At 44.7% G+C, this 26,413-nt stretch overlaps 1 protein-coding gene across 7 annotated transcripts in view; it reads left to right on the forward strand.

Moving 5' to 3' along the window:
* The window catches only part of PRLR (prolactin receptor), a 172,344-nt gene that overhangs the window by 125,158 nt on the left and 20,773 nt on the right, over positions 1–26,413 (forward strand). For 2 of the 7 annotated variants that reach the window (XM_027605811.2, XM_027605812.2), the window contains 3 exons: positions 5,831–5,892; positions 14,254–14,487; positions 24,738–24,850. In XM_027605811.2, the coding sequence (XP_027461612.2) occupies positions 24,781–24,850 (70 nt within the window). In that variant the 5' untranslated portion in view covers positions 5,831–5,892; positions 14,254–14,487; positions 24,738–24,780. Of the gene's footprint in view, positions 1–5,830; positions 5,893–14,253; positions 14,488–23,192; positions 23,215–24,714; positions 24,851–26,413 lie in introns of those variants that run through there. The other 5 variants (XM_027605813.2, XM_027605814.2, XM_027605810.2 and 2 more) reach the window with 3 other exon arrangements.

Here is a 26,413-nt window from a genome sequence, read left to right on the forward strand (position 1 = left end):
TGACAAGTTGTTTGGCTTTACCCCATATTACCCTTCGCACTCTTGCTTCCTCTCCTTCAATCTCAATCCTAATTAAAATTAGTTTTGGAATTTCCCTTGGTTCCCTGAATTCCCAGGCATCCTGGCAGCTCTATTCCCCCTAAACAAGGCCCTCTCCCTTGACCCAAATCGGTGTGTCTGCCTCTGCCTTGTATGTAGGTCAGACACTCTCTGGTTTGTAGCATTTGTTAGAAATATTGATTTTTTGATACTTGGGCCTGGAGGGTAGACTTAGGCTCTTCATAGTTCTGTGTTTCAGAGAAGAGAAGAAAAGCTACTTTTCTTCTTTATTTTTTCTTCCAACTTTTTATTGAAATTACAGTTAGTTAACATACAGTGTAATATTAGTTTCAGTTGTACAATATAGTGATTCGACATTTACATATAACACCCCTTGCTCATCACAACAAGTGCCCTCCTTAATCCCGTCACCCATTTCACCCATCCCCCACCCACCTCCCCTCTGGTAGCCATCTCCTTGTTCTCTATAGTTAAGAGTCTGTTTTATGGTTTGCCTCTCTCTCTTTTTCCCCCTACGTTCACTTGTTTTTCCTTAAATGCCACACATGAGTGAAATCATATGGTATTTGTCTTTCTCTGACTGACTTACTTTGCTTAGCGTAATACTCTCTAGCTCCATCCACACTGTTGCATTGCAAATGGCAAGATTTCATTCTTTTTTATAGCTGAGTAATATTCCGTTTTATATATATACACCACATCTTCTTTATCCATTCATCAGTCGAGGGACATTTCGGCTCTTTCCCTAATTTAGCTATTGTAGATAATGCTGCTATGAACATTGGGGTGCATGTATCACTTCGAATTAGTATTTCTGTATTCTTTGGGTAAATACCTAGAAATGCAATTGCTGGATTGTAGGGTAGTTCTATTTTTAACTTTATAAGGAATCTCCATACTGTTCTCCAGAGTGGCTGCACCAGTTTGCATTGTTTCTTGTGTTGTTTATTTTAGCCATTCTGACAGGTGGGAGGTGATAGCTCATTGCAGTTTTGATTTGCATTTCCCCAGTGATGAGTGATATCCAGCATCTTTTCATGGGTCTGTTGGCCATCTGTATGTCTTCTTTGGGAAAATATTTATTCATGTCTTCTGCCCATTTTTAACTGGATTATCTTTCTTCTTTATTTTTTTTAAATGGGTTTCTTTTTTAAGATTTTATTTATTTATTTGACAGAGAGAGACACAGTGAGAGAGGGAACACAAGCAGGGGGAGTGGGAGAGGGAGAAGCAGGCTTCCCGCGGAGCAGGGAGCCTGATGTGGGGCTCAATCCCAGGACCCTGGGATCATGACCTGAGCCGAAGGCAGATGCTCAACGACTGAGCCACCCAAGCACCCCTCTTCTTTGTTTTTGTGTTAATTGGACTAGCTCTTTCCACCCCTTTCTGTCTGTTGCCTCTGGTCTCCCATTTTAATGGTGCTCAGATTCGACCTGCCCATGAAGTATGATTCTTGAATATTTTATTGGGTTATTTTCCCTTTGGGGACTTCATACACATATCACACATACATGTATACATTGCCATATATGATCTACATCATTTTCCAGAATGCTTGAAGCTTCTTTCTTAATCTCTGAGTGTATCTGACAATTTATCAAGACTAAGGACTGAACTTGGGGTAATGTCAGTAAACAAGAAAGAGCTTTGGTAAATTCACCAATAGGGGATTATCCCTGAAGTTCTGGTATGGACAAGACTTATTTATTATCTTTTTAATCTCTGTGTCTTCTGATGAATTACCATTTAATATCTCCTCATTTAATAGTACATCTACCCCTGCTCTAATCCCAGCCAGAATGTAAGTTCCTTCAGAGCATGGACTTGATCTGTTTATATTCACAGCTCTGTCTTCAGAACCTAAGAAACAGTACTTGGCAAATAACAGGCAACCAATCAATGTTTGTTAAATAATGAATGCATGAATGGATGGATGAATGAATGAATGAATGAATGAGAAGCAGGATGGAGTTGTGGTTGGACCACAGCCTTAGGCATCAAAGAGATTCCTGTTTTGGTGACGCCACTTACCAGCTATGAGACTTCTCTGAATTTCAGTTTTTTCATCAGTAAAATAGGATGACAGTGGTACCTCCCTCATAGGTTTGGGGGGATAATTAAATAAGAGAATGCCTATTAAAGTTCTTAGCACAGTAGTTGGCATATTTTCAGAACTCGATAAATGTTGACTGTTAAATCCATTCTTTTCAGTGAAAATCCTCAAATGTTGAAGCTTATTAAAGATAACTGAACTAATTTAATATGACTCATAGTGATGACTGTATTAAAGACAAATTAGTTTCACTCATCTGTCAGCAGGATTTTACTTACAGAGCCAAGCTCACAAAACATGTATCAGCCACACCTGCCATGTTTAAAACACTATACTAGGAATTCAAGATGCAAGGATAGGAATGACAGAATCTCTTCCCTCGAGGGACATAAAATCTAGAGGAGCTACTATGTGGGCAGTACTATGCTGAGTATATATGAATATGAGGAACTGTTGCCTCCCACATCATCTGACTTACTTCTTGTGCTTTGCAGAAAATTATTCTCCAACACTTAGCCTTTCTTTTAAACCCTTACAATGAGCAACCCACTCACTGCCTCATGAAACATCTCATTCTACTTGGGAATGGTAGTCACCATTAGAAAGGTTTTCCTTAAAATTAGCACGAATCTACTTTTCTGTGATTTCTATACGTTGATCCAACTTTTGCCTTCTGGACACACCCAGAAAAGAGAAAAAAAAAAAAGATTTTTTTCCCTATGTATCAGAAGTCCGCTAAGTAAAACTTGCAAGCCAAATGCAGCTACCCATTTATTTTTGTAAATAAAGTTGGTTAGAACACAGCCAAGCCTACTCATTTATCCATTGTCTATGGCTGCTTTTGCACAATAGCGGACTAGTTGCAACAAAGAACTTATGGCCTACAAAGTCAAATATATTTATTATTTGGCCCTTGAAGAAAAAGTTTTTGACCCCTGCTGTATATGGCAGGCCTTGAAACACTTACAATTAATATGTCTGTACATAGAACTGTACGTGGGAGCTAATGGAGGCAGAATGAAGGCACGCTATCACCTCCCTTGTCCTGGATACCGTACTTCTAATGATGTGGCCAGAGATTAGGTTGATCTTTGACTGACATGTAATCCTAGAGTGTATAAAGGACTACATCTCTGAGATTATTTTCCCCAGGAGCTTCTGTTAAGTTCTGCCTCCCCACCCTGCACTGCCATAGCTTAGTGTTAGAAACTATATCCAAAACTTTACATCTTTCCGGCCTGTCCAGAGCAATCTGAAAACAATTCAGCACATATTAAAAGGCTGCATTGGTCAGGGTCAGACAGGAAGAAGATGATATGCTCAAGCTAGGATTTTCAAGAGAATATAATCAAGAGCCCATTGACATACCTGTGGGCAAGGTTGAGAGAACTAACAAGCGAATTTGTCACCACCCTTTCTCCACAGAAGGGGATGGCGGGGAGGGATTTTGCTGGGACCCAGTGATAGCTGGAGCCATGGAAGGAGGGCTGGTCCACTGGAGCTGTGGTAGAGACACAACCACTGCCAAGACCAAGCCACGAGGAAGGCAGGGAGGGAGGGAAATCCTACCCTGATGTGCTCTAACCCCACCCTCTGCCTCCTGTGGGTGGAGCCCAAGCTGAAGCTGAAGGGCAAGAGCCACCGGAGTCACCTCCACAAGGCACAGGGCAGGACTGAGAGGAGGTGCAGTAGTGGGGCAGAGGATGACAAGGCTAGATGATGTGCCAGGCACTTAATAAATGCTGAACGAATAAACAGTTGGATGAATGAAGTGAGCCCAAAGCCTGTCATTCAGTTAATGTTTGTCGAACTGCAGAAATGAGTGTTGGGGCCATGATCTCTTTTATGGCCTCTTGTCCCAGAGTCATCACTGCTGCCTCTTGGCATTCCAGACTTTCTACCCCCAGTGGAGGGCTTTCCCTGTGCTCCACACCCTCTGCACCCTTCCCTAGCCTCAGCTGACCCTTCAGGGTTTCCTGCAAGAGGGTAAAAGGAGTCTGGATTCTTCTCAACAGACCTAAGACATTATCAAAGAGAGGGCTATAAGTCCTGAAATTATTGTCAGAATCTAAAATGCATTCTAGAATGTTCGGAGTCTTAAAAAACAAAAAATTCAGCATCACTGTACCGAATGGAGAGAAACTGGTGGCTTTTGAGAAAGCTGCCCCAGACATTTGTGTTACGGGCTCTGGATTTGCCAGATGCCTCATTATCAAATGCCTTGCAGCTGGCTGTTTCATGTCCAAATGGATCTCAGCACATCACAGGCTTTTATTGCAAAGACGTCTGGGCTCTCCATTCACTTTGCCAGTAGCAGTAATGCTGAGATAGTGGGGTGTGTGAGAGAGATCCTCAGTGGCCCCCCCTTGTCACTCTCTCCTCCATCAGCTGAGTCAGCATGGAGAGTATTCAGCACTTGATTCCACAGGGATAGTCCTAAGGATTCTGAATTTTGAAGATATAGAACTTATTTGAAGGCATTGTTTGGTCCACCACTCTAGCTAGATTATTGTAGCATAGAATGCACAAGACAAAATTGGGCACTGAATTAGGAATTGCTGTCCATATATCAAAGCAAATTTTAAAAAGGAACTGCAGACGTAGAGGGGCCAATTTTGTATTCGAGTCCTGAAATCATTTTTGTTCTAACTCAGAGCCGTACTACTGGCAGTTGTCACCTTGTGCCTCCCAGACTGAGGCCAGTCAGTTCCCAGAGTTGAGAACGTCCTATACAAAACCCGGAGCCAGGTATACTGGAAGGAGCAAAGTGGGAACTGTGATTTCCGATGGGCACGGCCCAGGTGACACAAGCCCACACCCGACAGCCCAGTGAACAACCTTATCCTCACCAAAAGTTAGTCCCACTTGGAAAAGCATTCTTCTGCCAACGCGCATGTGAACCCATGAGACAGCATCAAATCTGAGCTTCAGGTGAGCGTGGCCAAATCCCCGAATTCAGCCACGGCTGTGATAGGATTTGTCAATAAACTTCACTCAAGGTCTCGAGGACCAAATTTCATCAAATCTAATCCCAATTAGGATGACTGACAACATTTGAGTAAGATCTACGGATTAGATAGTAGTACCGTGTTGATGTTAATTTTCTGATTTTAATCATCACACTGTTAAGGTAAGAGAATGCCCTTATACTTAGGAAAACATACTGAAAAATTTAGGGGTTAAGAGGCATCATGACTGCAACGTATTCTCAAGTGATTCAGAAAAATAACAATTTGTGTATACAGAGAAGAAAGTGATAAATTAAATATGGTAAAATATTACCTGTTAGGGTATCTGAGTGAAGGGTTTATGGGATTTTCTTTTTTTATGATTTTTGCAACTTTTCTGTAAGTTTGAAATTACTTCATAATAAAGTTGCCAAGAGGGCTCCTGGGTGGCTCAGATGGTTAGGCATCTGCCTTCGGCTCAGGTCACGATCCCAGGGTCCTGGGATCAAGTCCCGCATTGGCTCCCTGCTCCTTGGGAGCCTGCTTCTCCCTCTGCTTCTCTCTCTCTCTCTCTCCCTCTCTCTCTTTCCCTCTGTCTCTCATGAATAAATAAATAAAATCTTTAAAAAAAAATAAATAAAGTTGCCAAGAAACTAATTCCAAAAAACGAGGGCTATCGAATGCAGTCATGCTGATGCTATTAAGTGACTCAGAAATTATCTCTCCTCTTTGTCATCCTTCAGCTAAAATGAGTCATTTTCTCTTTCAGCTAAAGAACCCTTCTATTCATGGAGGTGAATGCTACAGAAGCTTTCCACATGAACCCTGAAGGTAAGGGGAACTTGATCACATGTCCCTCTGTCACACCGCCCGTCTGTCCTCCTGCTGTCCATTTCAACGAGGCAAGGACGGGAACTCACCTATCTTGGGACTCACCTATCTTGGCTCAGAGAGAAAATACTTCCAAACTGGTCAATGTCTACATTGTCTCATTCTGCTGTTCTCAAACATCTTTTCAATCTCCCCAGCCTGTCCTGCTCAGAAGAACCTTCTGTTTTTCTAAAAGGAAATACCAAAACTATTAATAGCTGACATCTCTTAGTGATGCAAGAGATTTTTATTTTCTTCTTATGTTTTTTCCATAGTTGAGAGATTTTCAACAATGATTGTCTTACTTTCAAATCAGGAAAAGAAATACTGTTTATTCTTATTTTCCCAAGAAGCTGTACGTAAATTTTTGCCATAGCTTTCTGTATCCCCCTCAGCGCCCTAATGTCATCACTGCTTCATGTCTCCATCATGCCAGCCCAGTGACAGACCTCATGGAAAGACTCATATGTGATAGGTCCTGGATCTTCTCCTTCTACCATTGGCAAGCAAAATCATTTCATGGCCCCATGGCCCACTGCGTCCCAGGCACAATCTGTTGGCTGGGATCTCACAAACTATTGGTTGCCTCTCCCCTACTTACAGTATCCTATTGCCATTTTGGCATTGCCCTATTTGCCATTTTGGCGTTGGAATTGGGTAGAAGTACTTAACTCACATTTTCCCCCTTCATCCCAACTCAAATACCATGCCCCCATTCCATCTCTCTAGGATGCCAGGCCCAGCTGACAAATCAATCATATGAAGTATCAACACTCCACTTTACCAATGGAGAAACCAAGTCAAATGGCTTTCCTCTGTATATACTACAGTAAAATGGGATCTAGACCCACTGAGACCAATGTGACTGTGTAACCCTGAGAATGCACTCTCTCTTTCAGAAGAAGTTAAGAACTCTTGAAGATATGAAACTGACTGGGTCATTGGTAAAAGAGAACTGTGGCCAAAATTGTCCTAGGATTTCCTGAGGCCACCCAGGATATTTACTAGTCTTCCAAAATTGAAAAAGTGATAGCCTTTTGAGGGTCATAGGGCACTTCAATGTTAAGAACCAAACCTGAGCTTTCCCTGTGGCCCAGAGATTCTCAGCTTGAGCACTGTTGACATTCTGGGCCAGATCATTCTTTGTCATGGAGGCTCTTCATCCCTGGGATCTTAGCATCATCCCTAATCTCTACTCACTCAATGCCAGTAGGACAGCACCCTACCATACTTGTAATAATCAGCAATGTCCCTAGATGTTGCCTAAGGTTCCAGGAAGGACAAAATGTCCCCCAGGTAGTGATAATAAAATAATGCCAAATGTCCCCTGAGTTGGGGTGGAGGGGAGCACAATCAGCCCCATGGACCTCCACCACTCTAGGTTACCTCAGCCCAACAAGAACTTCTGCTTTTCATGCAAATGGACTGAAATGTATAGTATTCAGACAGAAGTGGCCAAAATGCTCTGGCACAGAAGGACCCTGTGGCATAATATAGCCTGCCCAGGAGTATTTGGTAACATTATAACTGGTGAGCCTACCTAGCCAGACAACCAGCCTCTCTGTTTCTGCCCCTTGATGCCAAATGCCTCAGAGGATTTGTTTGAATGGAATGGAAACAAAGAAGAACAGGGTAGCACTGAATACTGTGAGTAGTCCTTCCATTCATGAGGACAGAGAGGTCCAAAAAAGCACTGTGTAGTCTGAACTGTGTTGCAAAGCACCAGGGGGATCTGGCTGCTATTTTTTTATTTTATGCACCACATTACTGCACTAAAGATGTGGGACTCAGTCTCCAATTACTTCATAAAATTTGATATTTTTAAACAAATAGGCATCCATTCTTGGCAGTGGTTTAACTGGAAATCCCTTTTCCCATTCCTCAGAGAGTGTAGAGCAGGTGAGGCTGTGGGAGCAGATCCACCATGTGGTACCATTTGGTGAGCCAAGGCCCCGAGAGTAAATCCCAAAGTGCTAGGATTGGTATACGCATTTCCTGCTCATCTCCACGTGTGCCTCTTTTCTCCCTGGTCGATCTCCCTTCCCTGCACCCACCTCCCACAACCCTCCACCCCTTACTCAACCGAGTATTTGGTTTGAAAAACTGCTTATGATACCCATGAGTATCTGTGAAAACACAGGCAAGAATTCAAGAACACTTACCTGATCATCCAAGAGAAACAGAAATGCAGCTCAGTTTCAGGGTGAAAAGAACAACCAGAAAGCAATGTTCATAAAGGAATTCAGAGGGGAAAATCTCCCTAAAAGAGAGGATTGTAATTAAGCCTAGAATCGCAGTTCCTGGCCAAGACTCCACGAAAAGTGCCATTGTCCATTTTGTGGCCTTTAATCTGGTGTCTGGTCTCTTTGACTGGTCCCAATGTCTCAGTGGGTCTAGATCCCATTTTGCTGTAGTATATACAGAGGAGAGCCATATGACTTGGTTTCTCCATTGGTAAAGTGGAGTCTTGACACTTCATATGATTGATTTGTCAGCTCTTGTCCCAGTGACCTCCCTAACAATCTCTCCCTGGCACCTCCTCCTGAGGGTGGAACAGAACACCACTCGGACTGGCACCCCAGGGTCCTTAGCAAGAGCTTGGCATCTCTGGGCTCTGCCTGTTCCAACTCTCCACCTCCAGCCTTTTCCCAAGCTCCCATCTGCACGACTCCAACCTTAACTTTTTCCAGACTGCAAGGGAGCTTAGAAGCAGCCCAGGACACTGGGGATGGCGGGGGGGGAGTGGGGTGGTGCAATGTGCCCTCCACAGAGTGTGCTTTGAAGTGTGACTGAAACTCTATGCCTATAATCTTTTCACCCTCCATGTTTGCCTGCCAGAGTCCTTCAAACTCCTATCATTTGAGCCTCTGCTTTGACTAACGTATGGCATTGCTCTCAAAAACCTATGCACTGACCTAGAACGGTAAGACCTTAATTTATGAATAAGATTCTGTTTATCAGAGTAGCTTATTGGTACTTCTCTAGGATGAAGGCCTTGGAATTCAGACACAGGACAAATTCAATAGATTGCTGCAGAGAAACTGAAACGATGGAGGTCTTGAGCTCCAGACCCGCACTGTCCAATACACTAACCATTTGCCCCACATGGCAATTTACATGTAAGTTTACTGAAAATAAATAACTTCTAACTTCTGAAATTCAGCTCTTCAGTCACACTGACCACATTTCAAATGTTCACATGTGGCTAGTGGCTACTATGTTGGACAGAGCCAATAGGGAACATTTTCATCATCACAGAAAGTTTCATTAGGCAGTCCCTGAGGCTGTTACTAGCAATGGGGAGTTTTGGAGAGGAAGCCTAAAATCACCAGTTAGGTAGGGAGGGATGGAGAAGAGTAGAAGGAACAAAATTCCAAAGGGAAGGTGAAGGGGGATGAAAGGCAAACTTTGTATGCTTTGCCAAGGGCCCAACCCTGACCAAAGATGCATCCACTCTGTCACAAAGCTCTCTATGTTGACACCTGCAAATAAAGGAGTGACTGGGGTCAGCTTTGGGCCCCATTTCCTCCATTGTATGGCCCCTCAATTCTGTGGGCTCCTTTTGAAGCAAGAGACCCTATCCCAGATCCTGAGCTGAGAGGGCTCAGCACATCACTCACACACAGAAGTCACCGGGCTCCCAGTAGCATAAGGCATCCCATCAGTATCCAAGAGTCCACTTAGAGCTGGGACTTGCAAATCAAAAGACATGCAAGGGAAAAGGAATAACTTCTCCATCTGGAGTTAGACCTCCAGAGAGTCTGGGGGACATGGTGGATCCAAGCAGCTGTTGTCATCCCTTACTCATAACAGTGATTTGTGCCTGCATAGCGCTTGCCATAGTGTAGAGCATTTCACATATTAATCCAGCCCGTCCTCCCAATAATTGGCTGAGAAAAGCAGGGCAGACATACCCTCTTGTCACTTTCTCGTAGAAGAAATTCACACTCAGAGAAAAAGATGTGCCACAGTTGATCAGTTGGTAACTGGCAGAACCAGCTCTGGAACACTCTCATCCCACACCGTCTGTGGCTCGTGTCACCTTTCTCTGGTGATGAAGGTTATTTTGTACCTGTCCAAATCCCCACATGTGTCAGCCTCAAAGGGTGTGAACTTGCCTCGGATCATGACTCCAGTTTGTATCCAACCCCAAGCCAATGACAGAGCCCCGAGCAACCTCATGGACTCTTCATTACCAGTGATCCATGCAAGCTGCCAAGCAAGAGGGCAAAGTGGACTCGTGGCTAGAACGAGCACACTGATATGACTTTTCTTAGGACACCCCTTCTAGACAAATGCCGATATCCAGAAAATGGCAAAAAGGGAATGGTGTTCATGGCAGCCTCGGCACCAGACTTCCTGAATCTGTTTTCTTATGCACACGACACAGGCAAGTACTGTTTTCCTGGGTCCCAAAACTCTAAGTCTGCAGTGGGAAACATGCCAGTGGCTTTTGCTTGCTAGAAAAAGATCCAGAAAACTGGATCAGATTAGTCCATGTATTGGACTTTCAATAATTTGGGCCAAATATTTATGACTATTTATAACAGCTGACAAAACTGAGCTCTGTGAACAAAAGCAAAGGGGAAAATGCAACCAGCAGTGTCTGCCATGCCGTTATACCCAGGGCTGTGAGTTCCCTCCCCAGGGAAGCTGCCCCGCTCCTCCACCAGGTCAGATCTGCCCACCATTGGCTCACATGGCACCTGCAGAACTCCCTCGTAATACTTGGGTCATTTACATGTAAGTGTTTTACTAGTTTATGTCTTCACTACCAGACTGTTAGTACTGAGGGTGTTGTTTTAGCACAACACTATATTCTCAGGGCCCTGCCGATGCCTGGTGCGTTATAGATGCTCAGTGGATATTTGTTGAAAGATGGATTGATGAGTGGATGGGTGGATGGATGTGTGGATGGGTGAATGTTCCAGCCACTAAACTAGGTAGACCCTGCCTTTTTCTGCAAATTCATTAAAAAGGGCTGAATCATGGGCGCCTGGGTGGCTCAGTTGGTTAAGCGACTGCCTTCGGCTCAGGTCACGATCCTGGAGTCCCAGGATCGAGTCCCGCATCGGGCTCCCTGCTCAGCAGGGAGTCTGCTTCTTCCCCTGAACCTCTTCCCTCTCATGTTCTCTATCTCTCATTCTCTCTCTCAAATAAATAAATAAAAAATCTTTAAAAAAAAAAAAAAAAAAAGGGCTGAATCATGGTTTTCTTTCTTCCTCCCCATTCTCACTTACTGAAACTGCCCTGGGAGTATTTACCCCCAGACCCAGCCTAACTCAGGGACCTTGGCCATTACGTCTTTGATTGGACAAGTGGCTTTTTGTTAAGAGAGGGCTTCTTCCAAGGGAAGCTGAGTAAAGGGAAAACAGAAAAGAGGGACTATAAGCCAGTAAGAGACAAGTAATTATCTTGCTGCATAAGTAGTTCACATGTTTTGAAGGAAGAAGCAAGTTTGAAAGAACATATTGTACACGACTGAGAAAGGGTGATTAAATCCAGTAGAGACAGGATGTGCTTGTACAAGATGGAGCAAAGTGAGGGAAGAGAGGGCGATTTGGGGACTGGTAGTGGTTTCAAGGCTGGGCAACAGGCAAGGAGGTGGGGCTTTAACCCTGGAGCCTATAGGCTGTCCCACCTCCTCCCCACTCTGAACTTCCAGATCTTCCTGCTCTGTGTACCAAGGATGAACAGAAGCTGAGGGGCCAGGGTAAAGCAAGTGCTTTACCAGCTTCGGAGAGAGAACCCTACCGAACTTCTTAAACTCCTCTTGAATAAGATGACCCCCACCCTTCTCTGAGGCTCTGAGATAAAGAGTTTTTCCATGAAATTGCCTTTCACCCACTTGTCAGAAGCTTAATGGCAAATAATGGCTAGTTACCCCTGGGTATTTTAAAGAACTCTCAGGTGGACACAGTAATGGAATTCAGAGAAGTGGAGGGAATTCTTAAAAACCAGGAAGCAGGGGCACCTGGGTAGTTCGGTCGTTAAGCACCTGACTTCGGCTCAGGTCATGATCCCAGGGTCCTGGGATCGAGCCCCACATCAGGCTCCCTGCTCTGTGGGAAGCCTGCTTCTCCCTCTCCCACTTCCCCTGCTTGTGTTCCCTCTTTCACTATTTCTCTCTCTGTCAAATAAATAAATAAAATCTTTAAAAAAAACAAACAAACAAGGGAGCAGGCCATGGGACATCAAGAACTATCGCAGTCACTCTTTACGGCCTGGGCAGGGACAGGGCACAAGCTCAGACTCACACACTGATTAACACAGGGAAGTTGGCTGTCAACACCTGCTGAAAATTTTGCCACAACATAAATAAGTAGTTTCTGTATTCTCCAAATGGGGACCTTTTCCATGTATTTACACCATGAAAGGACAGGTTTTTATTAGGAGACTCTTTTTGTGGTGTTCAAAATTTTATTGTGACTTTTTCCCCCTCAATGACAAAAGTGATAACTTTTTTTCTTAAAGATTTTATTTATTTGACAGAGAGAGACACAGCGAGAGAGGGAACACAAGCAGGGGGAGTGGGAGAGGGAGAAAGCAGGCTTCCCGCGGAGCAGGGAGCCCGATGCGGGGTTCATCCCAGGACCCTGGGATCATGACCTGAGCCGAAGGCAGATGCTTAACGACTGAGCCACCCAGGCGCCCCAAAAGTGCTAACTTTTTATTTAAGTATTTTAGTAATATTTTATTTTATTTCAAAAGTAATCATTTTTTTTATTTTAAAATCCTCCTCCTAGAGATAACTGCTGCTAATATACTGGTGTGTGTATTTGCTAGTCTTTCTTCTGTGCACATAAAATAGAGAAAGATACAGATATTAGAATTGAGGTCAAAGACATTTACTTTTCACACCAAGTCTTCTTTTTCCTTTTCACAGGTTTCTATATCATTAAGTTTTTTATTGCATTTTTTTAAAGATTGGATAATACTTTATTGTATGACCATACTGTGATCTAGTTAAATAATCCCTTATCGTTTGATGTTTAGATTTCTTTCAATGTTCTCTTTTTACAAATAGTGTTGGGGGATTTTTGTGTTTTTTGCATGGAATTGTTTTTGCATATCTCTGTTCATTTGGAATAAATTTCTAGAAGTATATTTTTCATTTCAAAGTGTATCTACATTCACAAGGCTTTTAATATATGTTACCAAAAAGATTGCACCAATTTATACTCAGAAGACAAAGTGCCAGTCCCACGTCTACCCTTGAGCGGCCAGAAGTGTTTGCAAACTCAGTGATACCATCCTGAAATCTTACAGGGGTGGGAAAAGAATAAAATAAAATATTTTACACGAAAATACTTTGAAAATTGAAAGTCCCATGAAAACGCATACTGCCATTATTATCAATTTTTAAACCACCCAAGACGGAAAAGGCATGACCTCTCTCGACCACATATTTTAATAATTAGCAGCACTTTAAAAAATAAAATCCTTCTCAACTGCCCTCTAAATACAGCTGACACCCAATAAATTCCATTTATTTGAAACCATTTGCTGAGCACCTTCTATGCATTGAGCTTTGCATTAAGTATGAGGAATATGGAAGAAAAAAAATAAACACAGTTCTTGACATCAATGAGCTTCTAGCCTCAGTAGATACAAGGAGAAAGAAGGGTAAATCGGGATTCATTATCAGGTCCTGGGTGCTCTGTAGGGAGGGCATCCCCCATTTGGGGGAGATCCAAGGAAGTCCCTGCCGGGAGGAAGGAAAGCCAAAACTGAGGATAGGATGCAGGTGAGTTTTGGTTGGGTGGCCGTGTGCCAATCCTTACCGCCTCTGAAACAATGAGAAACACGGAGAAACAATGAACAAAACAACGGAGAAATCACATTGAACTAGCAGCTATCTTCCTGCACAGAAAGGGAGCTGTTTCTGGGGGTGAAGACTTTAATAAGCCACATGCCGGGAAGGCTAAGACCCCAATGAGGGTATACTTGGAGGAACACTGGATAGGTATAATTTCTCTAGAAATCAGCCTGGTATTTTTTAGTCAGTGAGGCAGGAGAGCAGGAACTGAGAAGAGAATTGCTTGGGACCATAGAGGGGATTTTAGAGAGGTCTGGAAGGAAGATGAAAGGGGTGAGATATGGCAATGATGGGGACAGGAACTTTGGAGGGGAAGACAGAGATGCCTAATAAGGAATTTTGCCAAGTGACTGTTGTGAAGTATGCTACCTATCAGATCCTTGCTCTTGTGAATACATAAAGGAAGGTAGGGCTGCGTGTGGTCTCCAGATGGGTGGAGAGGGAGAACGGAGGCTGCCTGCTGGAGGCTGCCACACCTGGTTTACTCATCTTTCATTCTGTAGGCATCTGAGTGCTCCTGTGTGCTCAGAAGACTTCTGTGAAGCAGGAAAGCCCTCTTCTGAACTGCAGAGGATATTAAAGTGAACGTTATCTGCTGTTCCTCTCATCCTGGTTCCGCGTGCCCACTTGGGCTCCATGTGTCTGGTACATGCACAGAGCTTTCAAGAAGAGGCTGGGATTATAATGGGGCCTTTTAGGCAATCGAGGACATTCAGAAATGCATGCCAGAAATCCAGGTGTGTATCAGCCCCTCTGCTTAGGAAAGCATCCCAGGCCATTTATATTTTTACTTGTAAATAAATTGGCAATTAACAGAACTTTGAGTATCAGCAAAGCAGCAAATTTCCCTTTCAAATCATATTGTTCTTGTGGTCATATTAAAATTAATTTCTGTCTCTAAAGCTGAGTTGAGAAGCATGGGAATGCAACAATAAGATATCTGCCAGGCCAAGGATGAAAATCATTATGGATAATCTTCCAAGAAGAGTGTTTACAAAAATAGGGAAAAATTGACCAACCTTTTGAATATTGACTTCCTAATCTTTTTTCCTTTGGTGGTCTCAGGGTTGTCTGGAAAACACACCAACAATTATATGTTATGCAAAGAGGTGATGTTATTATTGTAAAGCTATGAGTCAGCAATGACTTACTGGATCCTGCCAGGCCAAGGTCATGGTGGCCAAGTATGCAGACATTTGCATAGGCCCACTCCACTTCTGTGAGCAAATACATTGGTGCAGGAAGCCTAGCAACCAACTGAGAGTTAGACCTACTGTTTGTTGTTGTGCTAATGGTCTGGTAGACTTATTAAGAAATACAAGAAGAAATCCTTTTACAATTGACAATGGCATTTGCTTTTTAAGATGTTAAGCATATTTTAGCATATTTTTCTAAGTGCACTGTCTTTACTTTGGGATACAGAAACGCATCAATATTCAAAGCTCACTTATTCAGCAACCACATCTTGGTTAGCTTTGTTATCCATCTATCCTTGAGTTCAAATTAATATACATGAACAGCTTTATTGGAAGAATCAGTAAGGTCTCATATCCCTCAGTAACAGGAAGGGCCTATTGATTAATCAGAAGAATGGGTTTCAGAGCTCAAGGTCAAGTGCTCTTTCAGTGGATCTGTGAATCAGAATAATGTATTACATATGGCCTTATAAACTATTCAGTCAATCAGTCGTCCAACAAGTGCTATTGAACACCGTGAACATACATAAATGTGACAGTGAGGTGGGGGGGGCGGGCAGAAAATGTAGAGGAAGCAAGACAGGTTACCCTGAGAGTTTGATGATGGTATTCAAGATGGAACAGTGGCGGTTGGCCACGTGTCAGAGATTTCCCACTTATTTGCAGGTCTTCTACTTGGTTAAATATAGTAGTTAGCACCTAACTAAGCTGCACTGACTCTCCCTGGATTAGCCAGGCTAAGTAATGCTAGCCATTATAATACCCAGCCTCTCTATATCTTGGAAGCTTGATAACCAAGGGTTTACTTGTCACCCAAGTCACAGTTCATTGGATATCAGCAGGGGATGCAGGATCCTTCCATCTATTGGCTATGCTTGGCTCTTAGGACCTTCAAGTCCTTAAGTTCATCTTCCTCTGGCCAGTAATGGATGAGAGAGAGAGAATGAATGAACAAGAGAAGGAGAATGTATGAAGAGTTTTAAATACCAGGACCAGATTAGAAGTATATCATTTTTGCTCACTTTCAGACACCACAGCTCAATCACCTGATCCCATCTAATTACAAGAGAGTCAATCCCGTGACCTTTAACTCTGTGCCCAGAAAGAAAAGGAGAACCAAATTTCTGATGGACAACAGAAGTTTTTACCACTCCTGTGAATGGTCTCCCAGGCTTCTAAGATGATTGGAAAAAGCAGGAAATGAGGAAAAAGGCTTTTGACACATTCTTGAGAATTTCTTCTTAGACATGTTAACTTTCTCCAATGTGCGCACAGCCTACTTTCAATGTTTTAAAGATTCTCCCATCAGGCACTTGGCCGGTGCACTTCGTCTTTCCAGACCTTAGTCACCCCATATAGAAAAGTGAGAGATTGGATCAGAATTATTTCAAGTCTTTTGGTTCCTTCACATCCAAAATTCTAGAGCTCCTGCTCTGCATTTCCTCCTGAGACAAATAAGCAGGGAGCCAAGGAAGCAATGCCATGAGGCCAATAATTTATTTTTTATTTTTTTTAAAGATTTTGTTTATTTATTTGACGGAGAGAGAGATAGCGAGAGTAGGAGCACAAGCAAGGGGAGTGGGAGAGGGAGAAGCAGGCTTCCTGCCAAGCAGGGAGCCCGACGCGGGGCTCGATCCCAGGACCCTGGGATCATGACCTGAGCTGATGGCAGACACTTAACCACTGAGCCATCCAGGCGCCCCAATAATTTAGTTTTTATTTTAATTGTAACTTATCTTCTTACTTCCCAAGCCCAGGTTTCTACAAATTAAACTATACATAATAGACAAAGCTGTTACCAATATAAAAGTGATTTTTTTTATGTCAAAGTAAAGTTGTTTTGTGTATGGGTGAACAGCACCTTCACACACACACACACACACACACACACACACACACACACATATAACATCCACAAAGATCTCTCTGTGAGAAAATAATCTTGTTCGAACAGTCTTGCAAAACATGTTCTCTTCCTACTCCCCTGCCCTGTATTAGTTTCACGGTGATAACAAACAGTGCTGTCTCCGCAGCTTACAGCAACACTTACTTTTTGCTCACTCTCCGTAAGGACGACAGATCAGCAGCAGGTTGGCAGTGGCTCTGCTGGGATTGGCTGGACCCTGCTGAGCTCATCTAGGTTCCGCCTGTCTTCTTGTACAAGAACCCAGACTAAGGGAGCAGCCACTCTCTGGGACATCCTGAGGGCATGTGGAGAACAAGAGCAAGAAGGCCTCAGCCAAACCACGCCATTGTATTTCAGGCTTCTGTTTGGACACAGCAAAAACAACCACAACCAATTCACATTCCACTGGCCAAAGCTTTTCACGTGGCCAAGTCCCAGTCGTTGAAATGGGATGTGTATTCCTACCACAGCATGTAGCATTATGTTCAGTGACGATGGATGATGATATGTAATCCTGTGACTGGGAGAGAACAAATATTTGAGGAGTATAATCCAGTCTTCTCACCCCCACCACCCCCACTGAAGTTCTAAATACAATACTTCTGATGGAGAAGAAGTCACTTGACCTCCCTCCTTCTGTGGTGGAAAGTTCTTGGGTTAGAGACAGTTTTGGAGGGAGAAGCAAACAGCCATGGGGAAATAGAGGGATTTAGCAAACATTTATATAGTCCTCATTATAGGCTCGGCACTGTTTCAAATTCATTGCCAGTAGTAACTCATCTGATCTTCATCACGGCCCTATGAAATTGGTCCTCGTATTGTTCCCATTTTACAGATGAGGAAAATAAGGCGCAGAGAAGTTAAGTAAATTGCCTATGATCACACATCTAGTAAGTGGCAGAAACGGGATTCCAACCCAGGTAATCTGGCTCCAAAAGCCCTATTCTTAGACACTAAGAAGGGAAGAGAAATGGGAGTAGTCCAGCACCATAGACAAGCTGGTTGCTGGTAAGCTATGCTTCTAGAGGAGACATAATAATAATGTCTGAAAGGAACAGACCTTATTTCAATAAGACAAGTATTACTGTATAATAATAATGTTTCAGTAATACTTGTATGTTTTTCAGAATATACACAAAACTGGACATTCTCAGATCATTTGGGATATAGGCCACTGTCCTAGGCACTGCCCTGCATAAATCTCTTCTCTCATGGAGTTTATGCTTTAGTGGAGGCAGACACACAATCAACACATAGCTAAGGAAAAAATATCATAGGTCAATGATGGTAAGTCCTGTGGAAAACAATAAAGTAGGACTGGGAGATGAAGAAGGTGGAGCAGTGCTGGAGATGGGTTGCAACTTAAAGATGGTGTCAATGAAGGCCTTGCCGATAAGGTGACATTTGAGCAAAGGCCCAAAAGAGGTCAGGGGGATCGGTATTTGATGAAAGAATGAATGAATGCTCAAGCAGATCTAGCTATCCCTGTAAGCCTTTAAAAAATAAATAAATAAATAAATAAATAAATAAATAAATAAATAAATAGAAATTAAAAACAAAACAAAACCAAAAAACCCAATTACTTATTACTTATGCCCAACACAGCCACCCTCTGCCCCGGTGTCTCTCAAGCTTAGGTGCTGGCTGAGCCCTGCCGCTTCTCTCTCTCCCTTGGCTACGGCCACTCCCATTCCACCAGAGGACTTCCGGCAGGGCAGAAGGGGACACAACCATGATCTCCTCTTTAAATGGCCAATGGACTTTTTCTGATTGGGAATATGCAGGGGTCATGTGGTGGTGGCTGTTCACATTGTTCTGGGGGGTTGGATGGAAGGAGAGGGCTTGACGTGGGCTGTTATTAGTATGTCTACACACACGTGCATCTAAGACAAGGCTGAGCATGTTTTGTTCAACAGGATAGTGAGCCAGAGATGACAGAGCTAATAGAATTACTGAGCAATGAGCAAATGAGAAGGTGTGAAGCCTTTGGTGGTGTGCAGCAGAGATTAAACCCAGCTGATATTGAGAATGCAAAAGGAAAAGACAGTATCTGATTTCCTGCTCTCTGACTTCTCTGGGAATGAGAGGGGTCAGGTCAGGAAGAGCCAGAACCCGCAAACCAGTCACCCCCCCCAAGAAGAGCTGGGGGTGGAGAGGGATTGCACCAGAGGGATGGAGGCAGGCAGGCGGCTGAGCCGTGACGACTGGGCATTGGGCAGAGATCCAGGATCTGCTGGGCCTGGTCATGGGAGAACCAAGGCCTTCACAGTTGGCGGCAGAATTACAGAACCAGGGCACCGGGCGGGACCCATGCAAGACTTCCTTGGGCTTCTCTCACTGGACAGACATTCGTCCCAGCGCCTACAGATAGGGCTCCAAGGGCCCCAGCCTTGGGAACCTACCGGTAGAGGTAGCCAGGCAGAGCAGCGAGCTCTCCAGGCTGTGTGAATAGACAGACACTAAAACCTTTTATCACTGAAGCCGCAGGCTAGAGAGGAGGCAGTTTAGGAGAGTCAAGGTAGGCTGAGGATTTGTTTGTTTTGTTTCATTTCTTTAGGCTATGGTTAAGTTTTTGTGTTTGTTTTGTTTTTATTTTGGCTTGTGTACCATATTTAGAAAACTGATTAAACAATCTGCCCCCCCATCTCTGATGCACTTGGTCAGCCAGAAGGAACAAATTAATACTTCGAAGCATTAACACGCAGAGCCAGAAATGGGCACTGCCCGAGCAGGGGAGGAGGGCCTTCCGAAGTCAGCACAGGAGAGGGGAGCACAAGAGGAAGACGGGGAACTGTCTCCGTGAGAGGAAAATGGAGGAAGGGAACGAGTCTGGGCTCACGGGGCCTCTCCCAGTCAGAGGAGATGAAGTTTGACTCCCATGTCCTCCTCTTACGTGGGAGAGCATCGAGTCCAGAGCTGGACCCACACTGCGGGTGTGCCAGAAATGTTTAACAACTGTCCCTGAGAAGAGAAGAAGAAACAAGAAATCCTGATTTGTAGCATTTGCCAATTCCCGTGGTACAAACACTCCCACTGTGGCTGATCTCAGGCTACCAACATGAAGCCATGCGGCTTCCAGCATTCTGAAAATTTCAACAATTGCCTCCTGGTCTGAGCTGGCCTCAGTGCACCCTGCAGGGAGTTCCCTTGATGTCACAGCTCCTGATGTGCTGAGCCCTCCTCACAGAAAACTCCCTCAGGTCCCAAGGAAAATGCCCTGTCTAGGCCCACAGGGTTGGAGAAGCAGCCAACTCCACCTTCACCACCACTATCTTCCCTCCCCACCTCTTTGCCTAAGAACCAGCTAAGTGCTTGTTGAAAATGCCCCTTCTGAGACAAACTTGTAACGGGTAGATAAATAAGTCCTAGAGATCTAATGCGGAGCCTGGTGACTATAGATGACGATGCTGTGTTATAAACTTCAAAGTTGCTAAGAGACTAGATTTTAATTGTTCCCATCAGCGGGACATGATGGAGGTGTTAACTAACACTAAGGTAGTAATCATATTGCAGTATGTAAATGTAGCAAATCAACATGATGTACACCTTAAACTTATACAATGTTATATGCCAGTAATATTTCAGTGATTTTTTTTTTTAATTTTAAATGCCACTTTCTAGGTCCTGCCCTCTAAAACTTTTGACCCATTATATCTGGGATGGTGCTTAGAACACTCTAGAAGCAGTGATCCAGGAACACCCATTCCTACTGATGGACCATCCCTGCATCCCATGGCATCCAGCCCCAGAGCCACCTCTGGGTCGGGGGAGTGTGCTAAGGGAGCCCTTTATCAGGTAGAGGGCCCCTTTAAAGGGCACAGAACCCACAGCCCCAAGGGCTTCTGGTGGCCATGGCAGGGTGGTCAACAATACAGATCTCAGAGCCCAACTGCTGAGCTCGTCCCCTTCCATACAGTGCTCCCTGGCTGTGTGACCTTGGACAACTCATGGAGCCTCTCTGGGCCCAAGTGTCCTCAACTGTAAAATGGGCATATTATTAATAGTCCTTGCGTCTCAGGTTTGTTATGGGGGGGAGGCATGTAGTGTATCCTGCGTAAGGGTTTGCCAATTTTCTCACCACACATTTTTAAGCACACTGGAGGCTTTTAAGATAAGGTGGTTCAAACCACTTACCCCTTTGAGCTTCAGTGTTCTCATCTTTGAAATGGGAGCAATGATGCAGTAGTCATAGTAGCAGTAGGAGGAGTAAGAGGAATAATTATAGTAGCTTCCCTGCCCATTGGCCAGGATTATTGTAAAAATAAAATGTGATAATGATGAGAAAGTGCAAAGTGCTTTGTAAACTATAACTCACCATGTAGACAAGAGGTTTATCAATTGATCTTTGATGTTGTTAGTAATTTGAGGCAGGACCCAGAGTCTAAAGACTGGATTCCCCCTTTTTCTCTGCCTTCTACACTGAGTGATGGCGGACAGAGCCTGTTAGCCTCTCCCAGCCTCAGTTTCCTCTCCTGTCAATCGGAGCCTCTTAGCAGAGGCGTGACATGTGTCAGGTGATTATGTGCCCAGTTAGTGCTCCCCCACCTTCGCTTCACACTGGAATGTTCTGGAGGGCCTTTTACAAATGCCCGCTGTACAGGTGGGTCCAACCCTCAACCAATGAAGCAGAATCTCTAGGGAGAAGGCACAGGAATGGGTACTTTTAAGAAGTTGCCTACCTTGTCCTGATGCAAATCCTGGATTGAAAACCACTGATTTCTGGGGCGCCGGGGTGGCTCAATCGGTTAAGCCTCCGACCCGTGGTTTTCACTCAGGTCATGATCTCTCAGGGTCGTGGGATCGAGCCCCTCATCGGGCTCCGTGCTCAGTGGAGAGTCGGCGTGAGGATTCTCTCTCCCTCTCCCTCCCATTCTCTCTCTCTCTGAAATAAATAAAATATTTTAAAAAGAAACTCACTAATTTCTGTGGAGCAGCGAGGTAAAACACAATCTACAACGTAGGGTGTTTTTAAAAAATGTTTTTAGCTGATTGATGATCTCATGAGAAACTACTCTGAAAATGAGGCCAGCGTCTATTTTGCGCCTTCTGCCTGAAGCGTGCCGGGGAGGATTGCAGCTCCCCCGCATGCTCTGGCCTTCCAGCCAGGCAGGCCGTGTGAGAACCAGCCTCCCTCAAGTCCGAGATGCCGCAGGAGTGCCGCTGGGGTGCCCTGGGCCGAGGGGAGTGGGCGTGCGCGACGCCTCCAGCCACCCGGACGCATTCAGCGCCCTGCGTTATTAAAGGTGACTCCGGTGCAGAGGTGCGTGCGCGACAGTGTGGCAGCTTACCCCGCTTGGGTCAGGAGCCGGGAGATCTTTCTGTTGAAGTGCCATGTGCGTGCGGTCCCAATGCAGAGTCAGCTTCGATTTGGAGAAACGCCGCCTCCCCCCACCCTCTGACTCCCAGGGCTCGGCGCACCAGCAGCGTCTCCACCACGTGCCCGCTCAGTGGCCCCTCTGGGGGTCCTGGAAGAGGGGGGCGGGAAGCTGTCTGAAATCAGAGGTGGGCAGTTTACATCAGCCCCTGTATTGTTTCTAATAACTCTCACACAGCCCTGGTGTTCTGACGGCACCGCTGGGCTCTCGTGGGATGGTCATTGTATATACAAGTAGTTCCCTTGCGGAAAGAGCCAGACGTTTCCCACCAAAGGATGTAGGGAATAAGATGGACAAGTGTTTGAGAAGCAATAAAATGTCCACTTGATCATTGCAGCGATAAAAAATAATAACGGATGGTCACATGAGCAAGGGTCCTGTGGTGAAGGTTCCCTGGCAAATGTGTAAATATGCTGTCCTCGCTCAGAAACAGGTCTTCGCTGCAGTGCAGAGAGAGCTAGAGCCTACCCCCTCCCCTTTCCTCGTCCCCCCCCACCACCGCAGGGTTCCCCCAAGCACCACATCCCCAGCTTTTTGTGCCTGCCTCAAAGAGCAGCTACCCCGTTCTCCCTAAAACCTCTTCCCTCCCCTCTCAAAGACAGAAAACTAAGCCGGCTCCACGTCTAGTGCTGGGTAACACGAACATAGGACCAGTTCTCTTGTATGCAGAGTTTCATCCCATATCTTATTGGGTTCTTGTTGGGCTTTTTCACCTTTAGGGCTTCAGGGGTTCACTTGGTCACACTACAGGCAGTCACTGACCATCGACTTTGGGGAAAGTTTATATAATGCTCTTAATTTTGAGCCTTAATCTCAGCCCTCTGCCGCTCTCCCCACCCTGAGCAGATTATGGCTTCTGTTTTCCAGACTGAACGTTGGCATTCTATATTGGAAAGACAAGCCAGACTCTTGGAAATCAAAGGGTACCTATGGGGTTCTCTCCCTGTTATTTTAGCCTCAGGCCATCTAACCAGGGTGGAACCGCAGGTAAGGAGACCTGGTGGCCAGACAACCCCAACCAGGCAGACCCCAAAGGAAGCACCTACTACAGTTCCTAACGCTTAAAACCAGGGATGAATACATGTAAAATTTGTTTGCAAGAAAATAAGACTTTTTACATTTTTAGGACAAGAGAGACATTTGAAATTTGATTATACCCATTACGAGCCTTTAGCAACTTAATTTAAATTGGGGTTAGATGGGGCAGGTAGTTTAGAGTGTGCAACCTGGGGAGGGGGAGGCATTTGGGAGGATTCCTGGAAGAGCAACTAGAAGGTTCCCAGAGAACAACCTACTGGCTTCCTCACAGGAGCCGTTACTAAACCGGGAGCCCCAGTAGAAGAGAGTGCTTGGTGCTGCCTAGATGCCCCAAATCTCTGTTGCCACTAAGATTTCTATTTCCAAATATGTCTCAGAGGGAGTGGTAGCAGGCAGAGAACGCCTTCTAGAAGCTGTCCATGAGGTGGTGTCCAGCGGGCACGTGGGGAACCAGCTGTGGCCAGGAGGGACAGGCGAAAGCTGGTCTCTTCAGGGCTCATCAAACAACACCCAGCCGTTCCGAACGTCTCAAGAGGGGCAGCCTTACTTCTGGATGTTCTTCCCTTGATCTATAAAAATCATAAGATTTAAAAGAAAATATATGCCATGTGTTTCCAAGAATTTACACTTAGTTCATCAAATCTATTGTTTTCTGAGAGTTTTTTGGAGTCCAACAAGACTAATGAGCCTTTTTCAAATGTCGTTAAAAAATGTTTTCTTCTCAGAAGGACATTTAGAGGCTTTGAAATTTGTTCCAGGGGTAAAAATAATAGTATTAATAATAAATTGCTCAAAACTCTCAACCCGTGCAGGTTCAAAATTTACTTAATACTCCCAAACCAAGAGACGTGAATTATTACTGGGGTTTGTCATTGCTTGAAAGAGGGGAAAGAAAGCACAGGGAGGTTCAGTAGAGTTCACTGTGTGGTTCACAGTTATGCCCATAGCCCAGCAAACTTCTTGCTCAGCCTACACTTTCAGAGAAAGCCCCCCCTAACTTGGCATCGATGAGGCCAGGCTGATTTCGTACTGAGGCGACTTACCGAGCGGCTGACTTTTCAGCCTGCTTTATTTTTGGCTGATGGATCAAAGCCCTCCCAGAATGGTTCTCTCGTAGGGCATGCAATCTGTGTCACGTAAAATGGGTGATATATGGTTAAGTCACCACAGGGTGGAAAGAGGACACTTTTTCTTGGGGGGGGGTCTTCGCACAAGAGCGGTGGCCCCGCAGCTGCCCGTGAACGTTGTCATCTGGTGACCTCTGGTGGTGGAATTTTTCCTAGCCCGTGTGCATGGATGCTTCTGAGCCAAGCCATCCAACCATGTTACATTTTCCTACATTCCTTTCCTCCTGTTTTGTCATTCACATTAAGCAAGGAGCAAGGATCAGTTGCAAACACCCAGAATAAAGTGGGGCGTGTGCCTGGCCAGAGTGTTACTTTACAAAAGTTGCCTGGTGCCTTCTCTTTCAGTGAACGTCTGATACATTTCCTGTAGAAAGAGAAAGGAACCAAAATGAAGGAAAGTGTGGCATCCACAGTTGTTTTCATTTTGCTACTTTTTCTCAACACCAGTCTCCTGAATGGTAAGTAAGGGACTGTCCTGCTCTCTTTAATTCCCTGGGGGTGTTTCTCGAGAGGGTGGAGAGTCCATCTCATCCGGCAGTTACAAGAGATGAAAATGTCATTGGCTGCTATTAAATTATCTGCAACATTTTGGGCATGAAAATCAATGCAGAAAGTAATGCAAAAGAATGAATGCAGTGCATGCATTCATGCGTTCAAAGCGTGTCCCTGTGCTCTGCCTTCTATCCTCACCCCGAGACTATAGCGAAGCAGCTTGTATGAACGACAAGACCAGAGTCTCGGTCCAGCTGCTGTCAGCTGCTACTAGCTATGTGACCTTGAGCCAATCACCTAATCTCTCTGGGTTTCCACATTTTCAAAGTGAGGACTATGATGTTCCCTCCACCTGCAATGAAATAGTGCATGTGGAAAATCTTTGAAAAACAGTAAAGAGATAAAAGGGATTGCTGTCATATGATGGGAAACATATAGCTAACTCTATTCTCTGGGCTAATGGGAGAAATGAAGTTCACAGCTAGAGTGTGCATGCTGGCGTATGTACATTTCTGTGCGCCCAGCTCTGGGCATGTTTGAGTGTGGATACTTTTGAATACACTTCTGTGTGTATTAACTTTTCGATGTGTATCTGATTGCAAATGCTTCTCTGTGTATACCAGTGTGAGTATTTATCTGTGTGTGTGCCTCCCTGGATGTGTATATTTCCATGTATGTTCCCAAGTGTACTTCTGAGTATGCAGCTGCATATATGTCGGGGCGGGGGGGCTGTGCATGTGTGTGTTTGTGAGGTGGGCTCTAATGTGGACATAAGCATGTACCTGTGTGTATGGTACCTAGGTGGTTGTCCCTCTGTGTGCATTTTATAAAGATAGTGAGGCAGTCCATGAATTTTCACTGTCTCTGCTAAAGTGAGTGAAAAGAACATTTGACTAGTTGTAATTTCGCAACTGTGCTCTCCTCTCCTGAATTTCCCAGACTATGGGATAACCAGTGAAATGTGAAAAAGATAAGCTTCCAGGGAGAGAAAAAAGAGAGCAGAGATCAGCGTAATCCACAGAGAAACTTTTAGGTACTCAAATAATCAACAGTTGCCTTAATTGGCTTCTGAGGATGCTCATTATTGAGCCATAGGGTTTGGGTTTGGTCTTTTTTTTAACTTTTCTTTCTGTCCCACATGCTCCGTCCCCAGCCACAACGAAACACAACAAACAAATCACTTCAACCTGTGAGATTATCCTAAAGAAATTTGCCCTGGAGCATAAACAATGTTACAAATTTTGGCAGACCTAACCCCAGGCTGGCTGGCATGGAGTTTCAAGGTTTCCTATAATTCTTTGATGGTTTTCAGGGTGGCTGGGAGCCAGAGGGTAGCTTAGCCCCCAGCGACACGATCAGCCTACTGTCCTCAGCCCCAGCCTGTGCACTGCATCGTATCATTCCATGAACTTCTTCCTGGCCAGTTTCGCCTGGTGTCCCCTCTTCCCATGTATGTTCTCCTCCAAACTTGATCTTCCTGATCTGGTGCTCAGAGAGAAGTTCTGGCCAGGAACCAGTGGGAAGGGGTC

This window comes from Zalophus californianus, chromosome 5 (genome assembly GCF_009762305.2).
Source record: "Zalophus californianus isolate mZalCal1 chromosome 5, mZalCal1.pri.v2, whole genome shotgun sequence".
NCBI lineage: Eukaryota > Metazoa > Chordata > Mammalia > Carnivora > Otariidae > Zalophus > Zalophus californianus.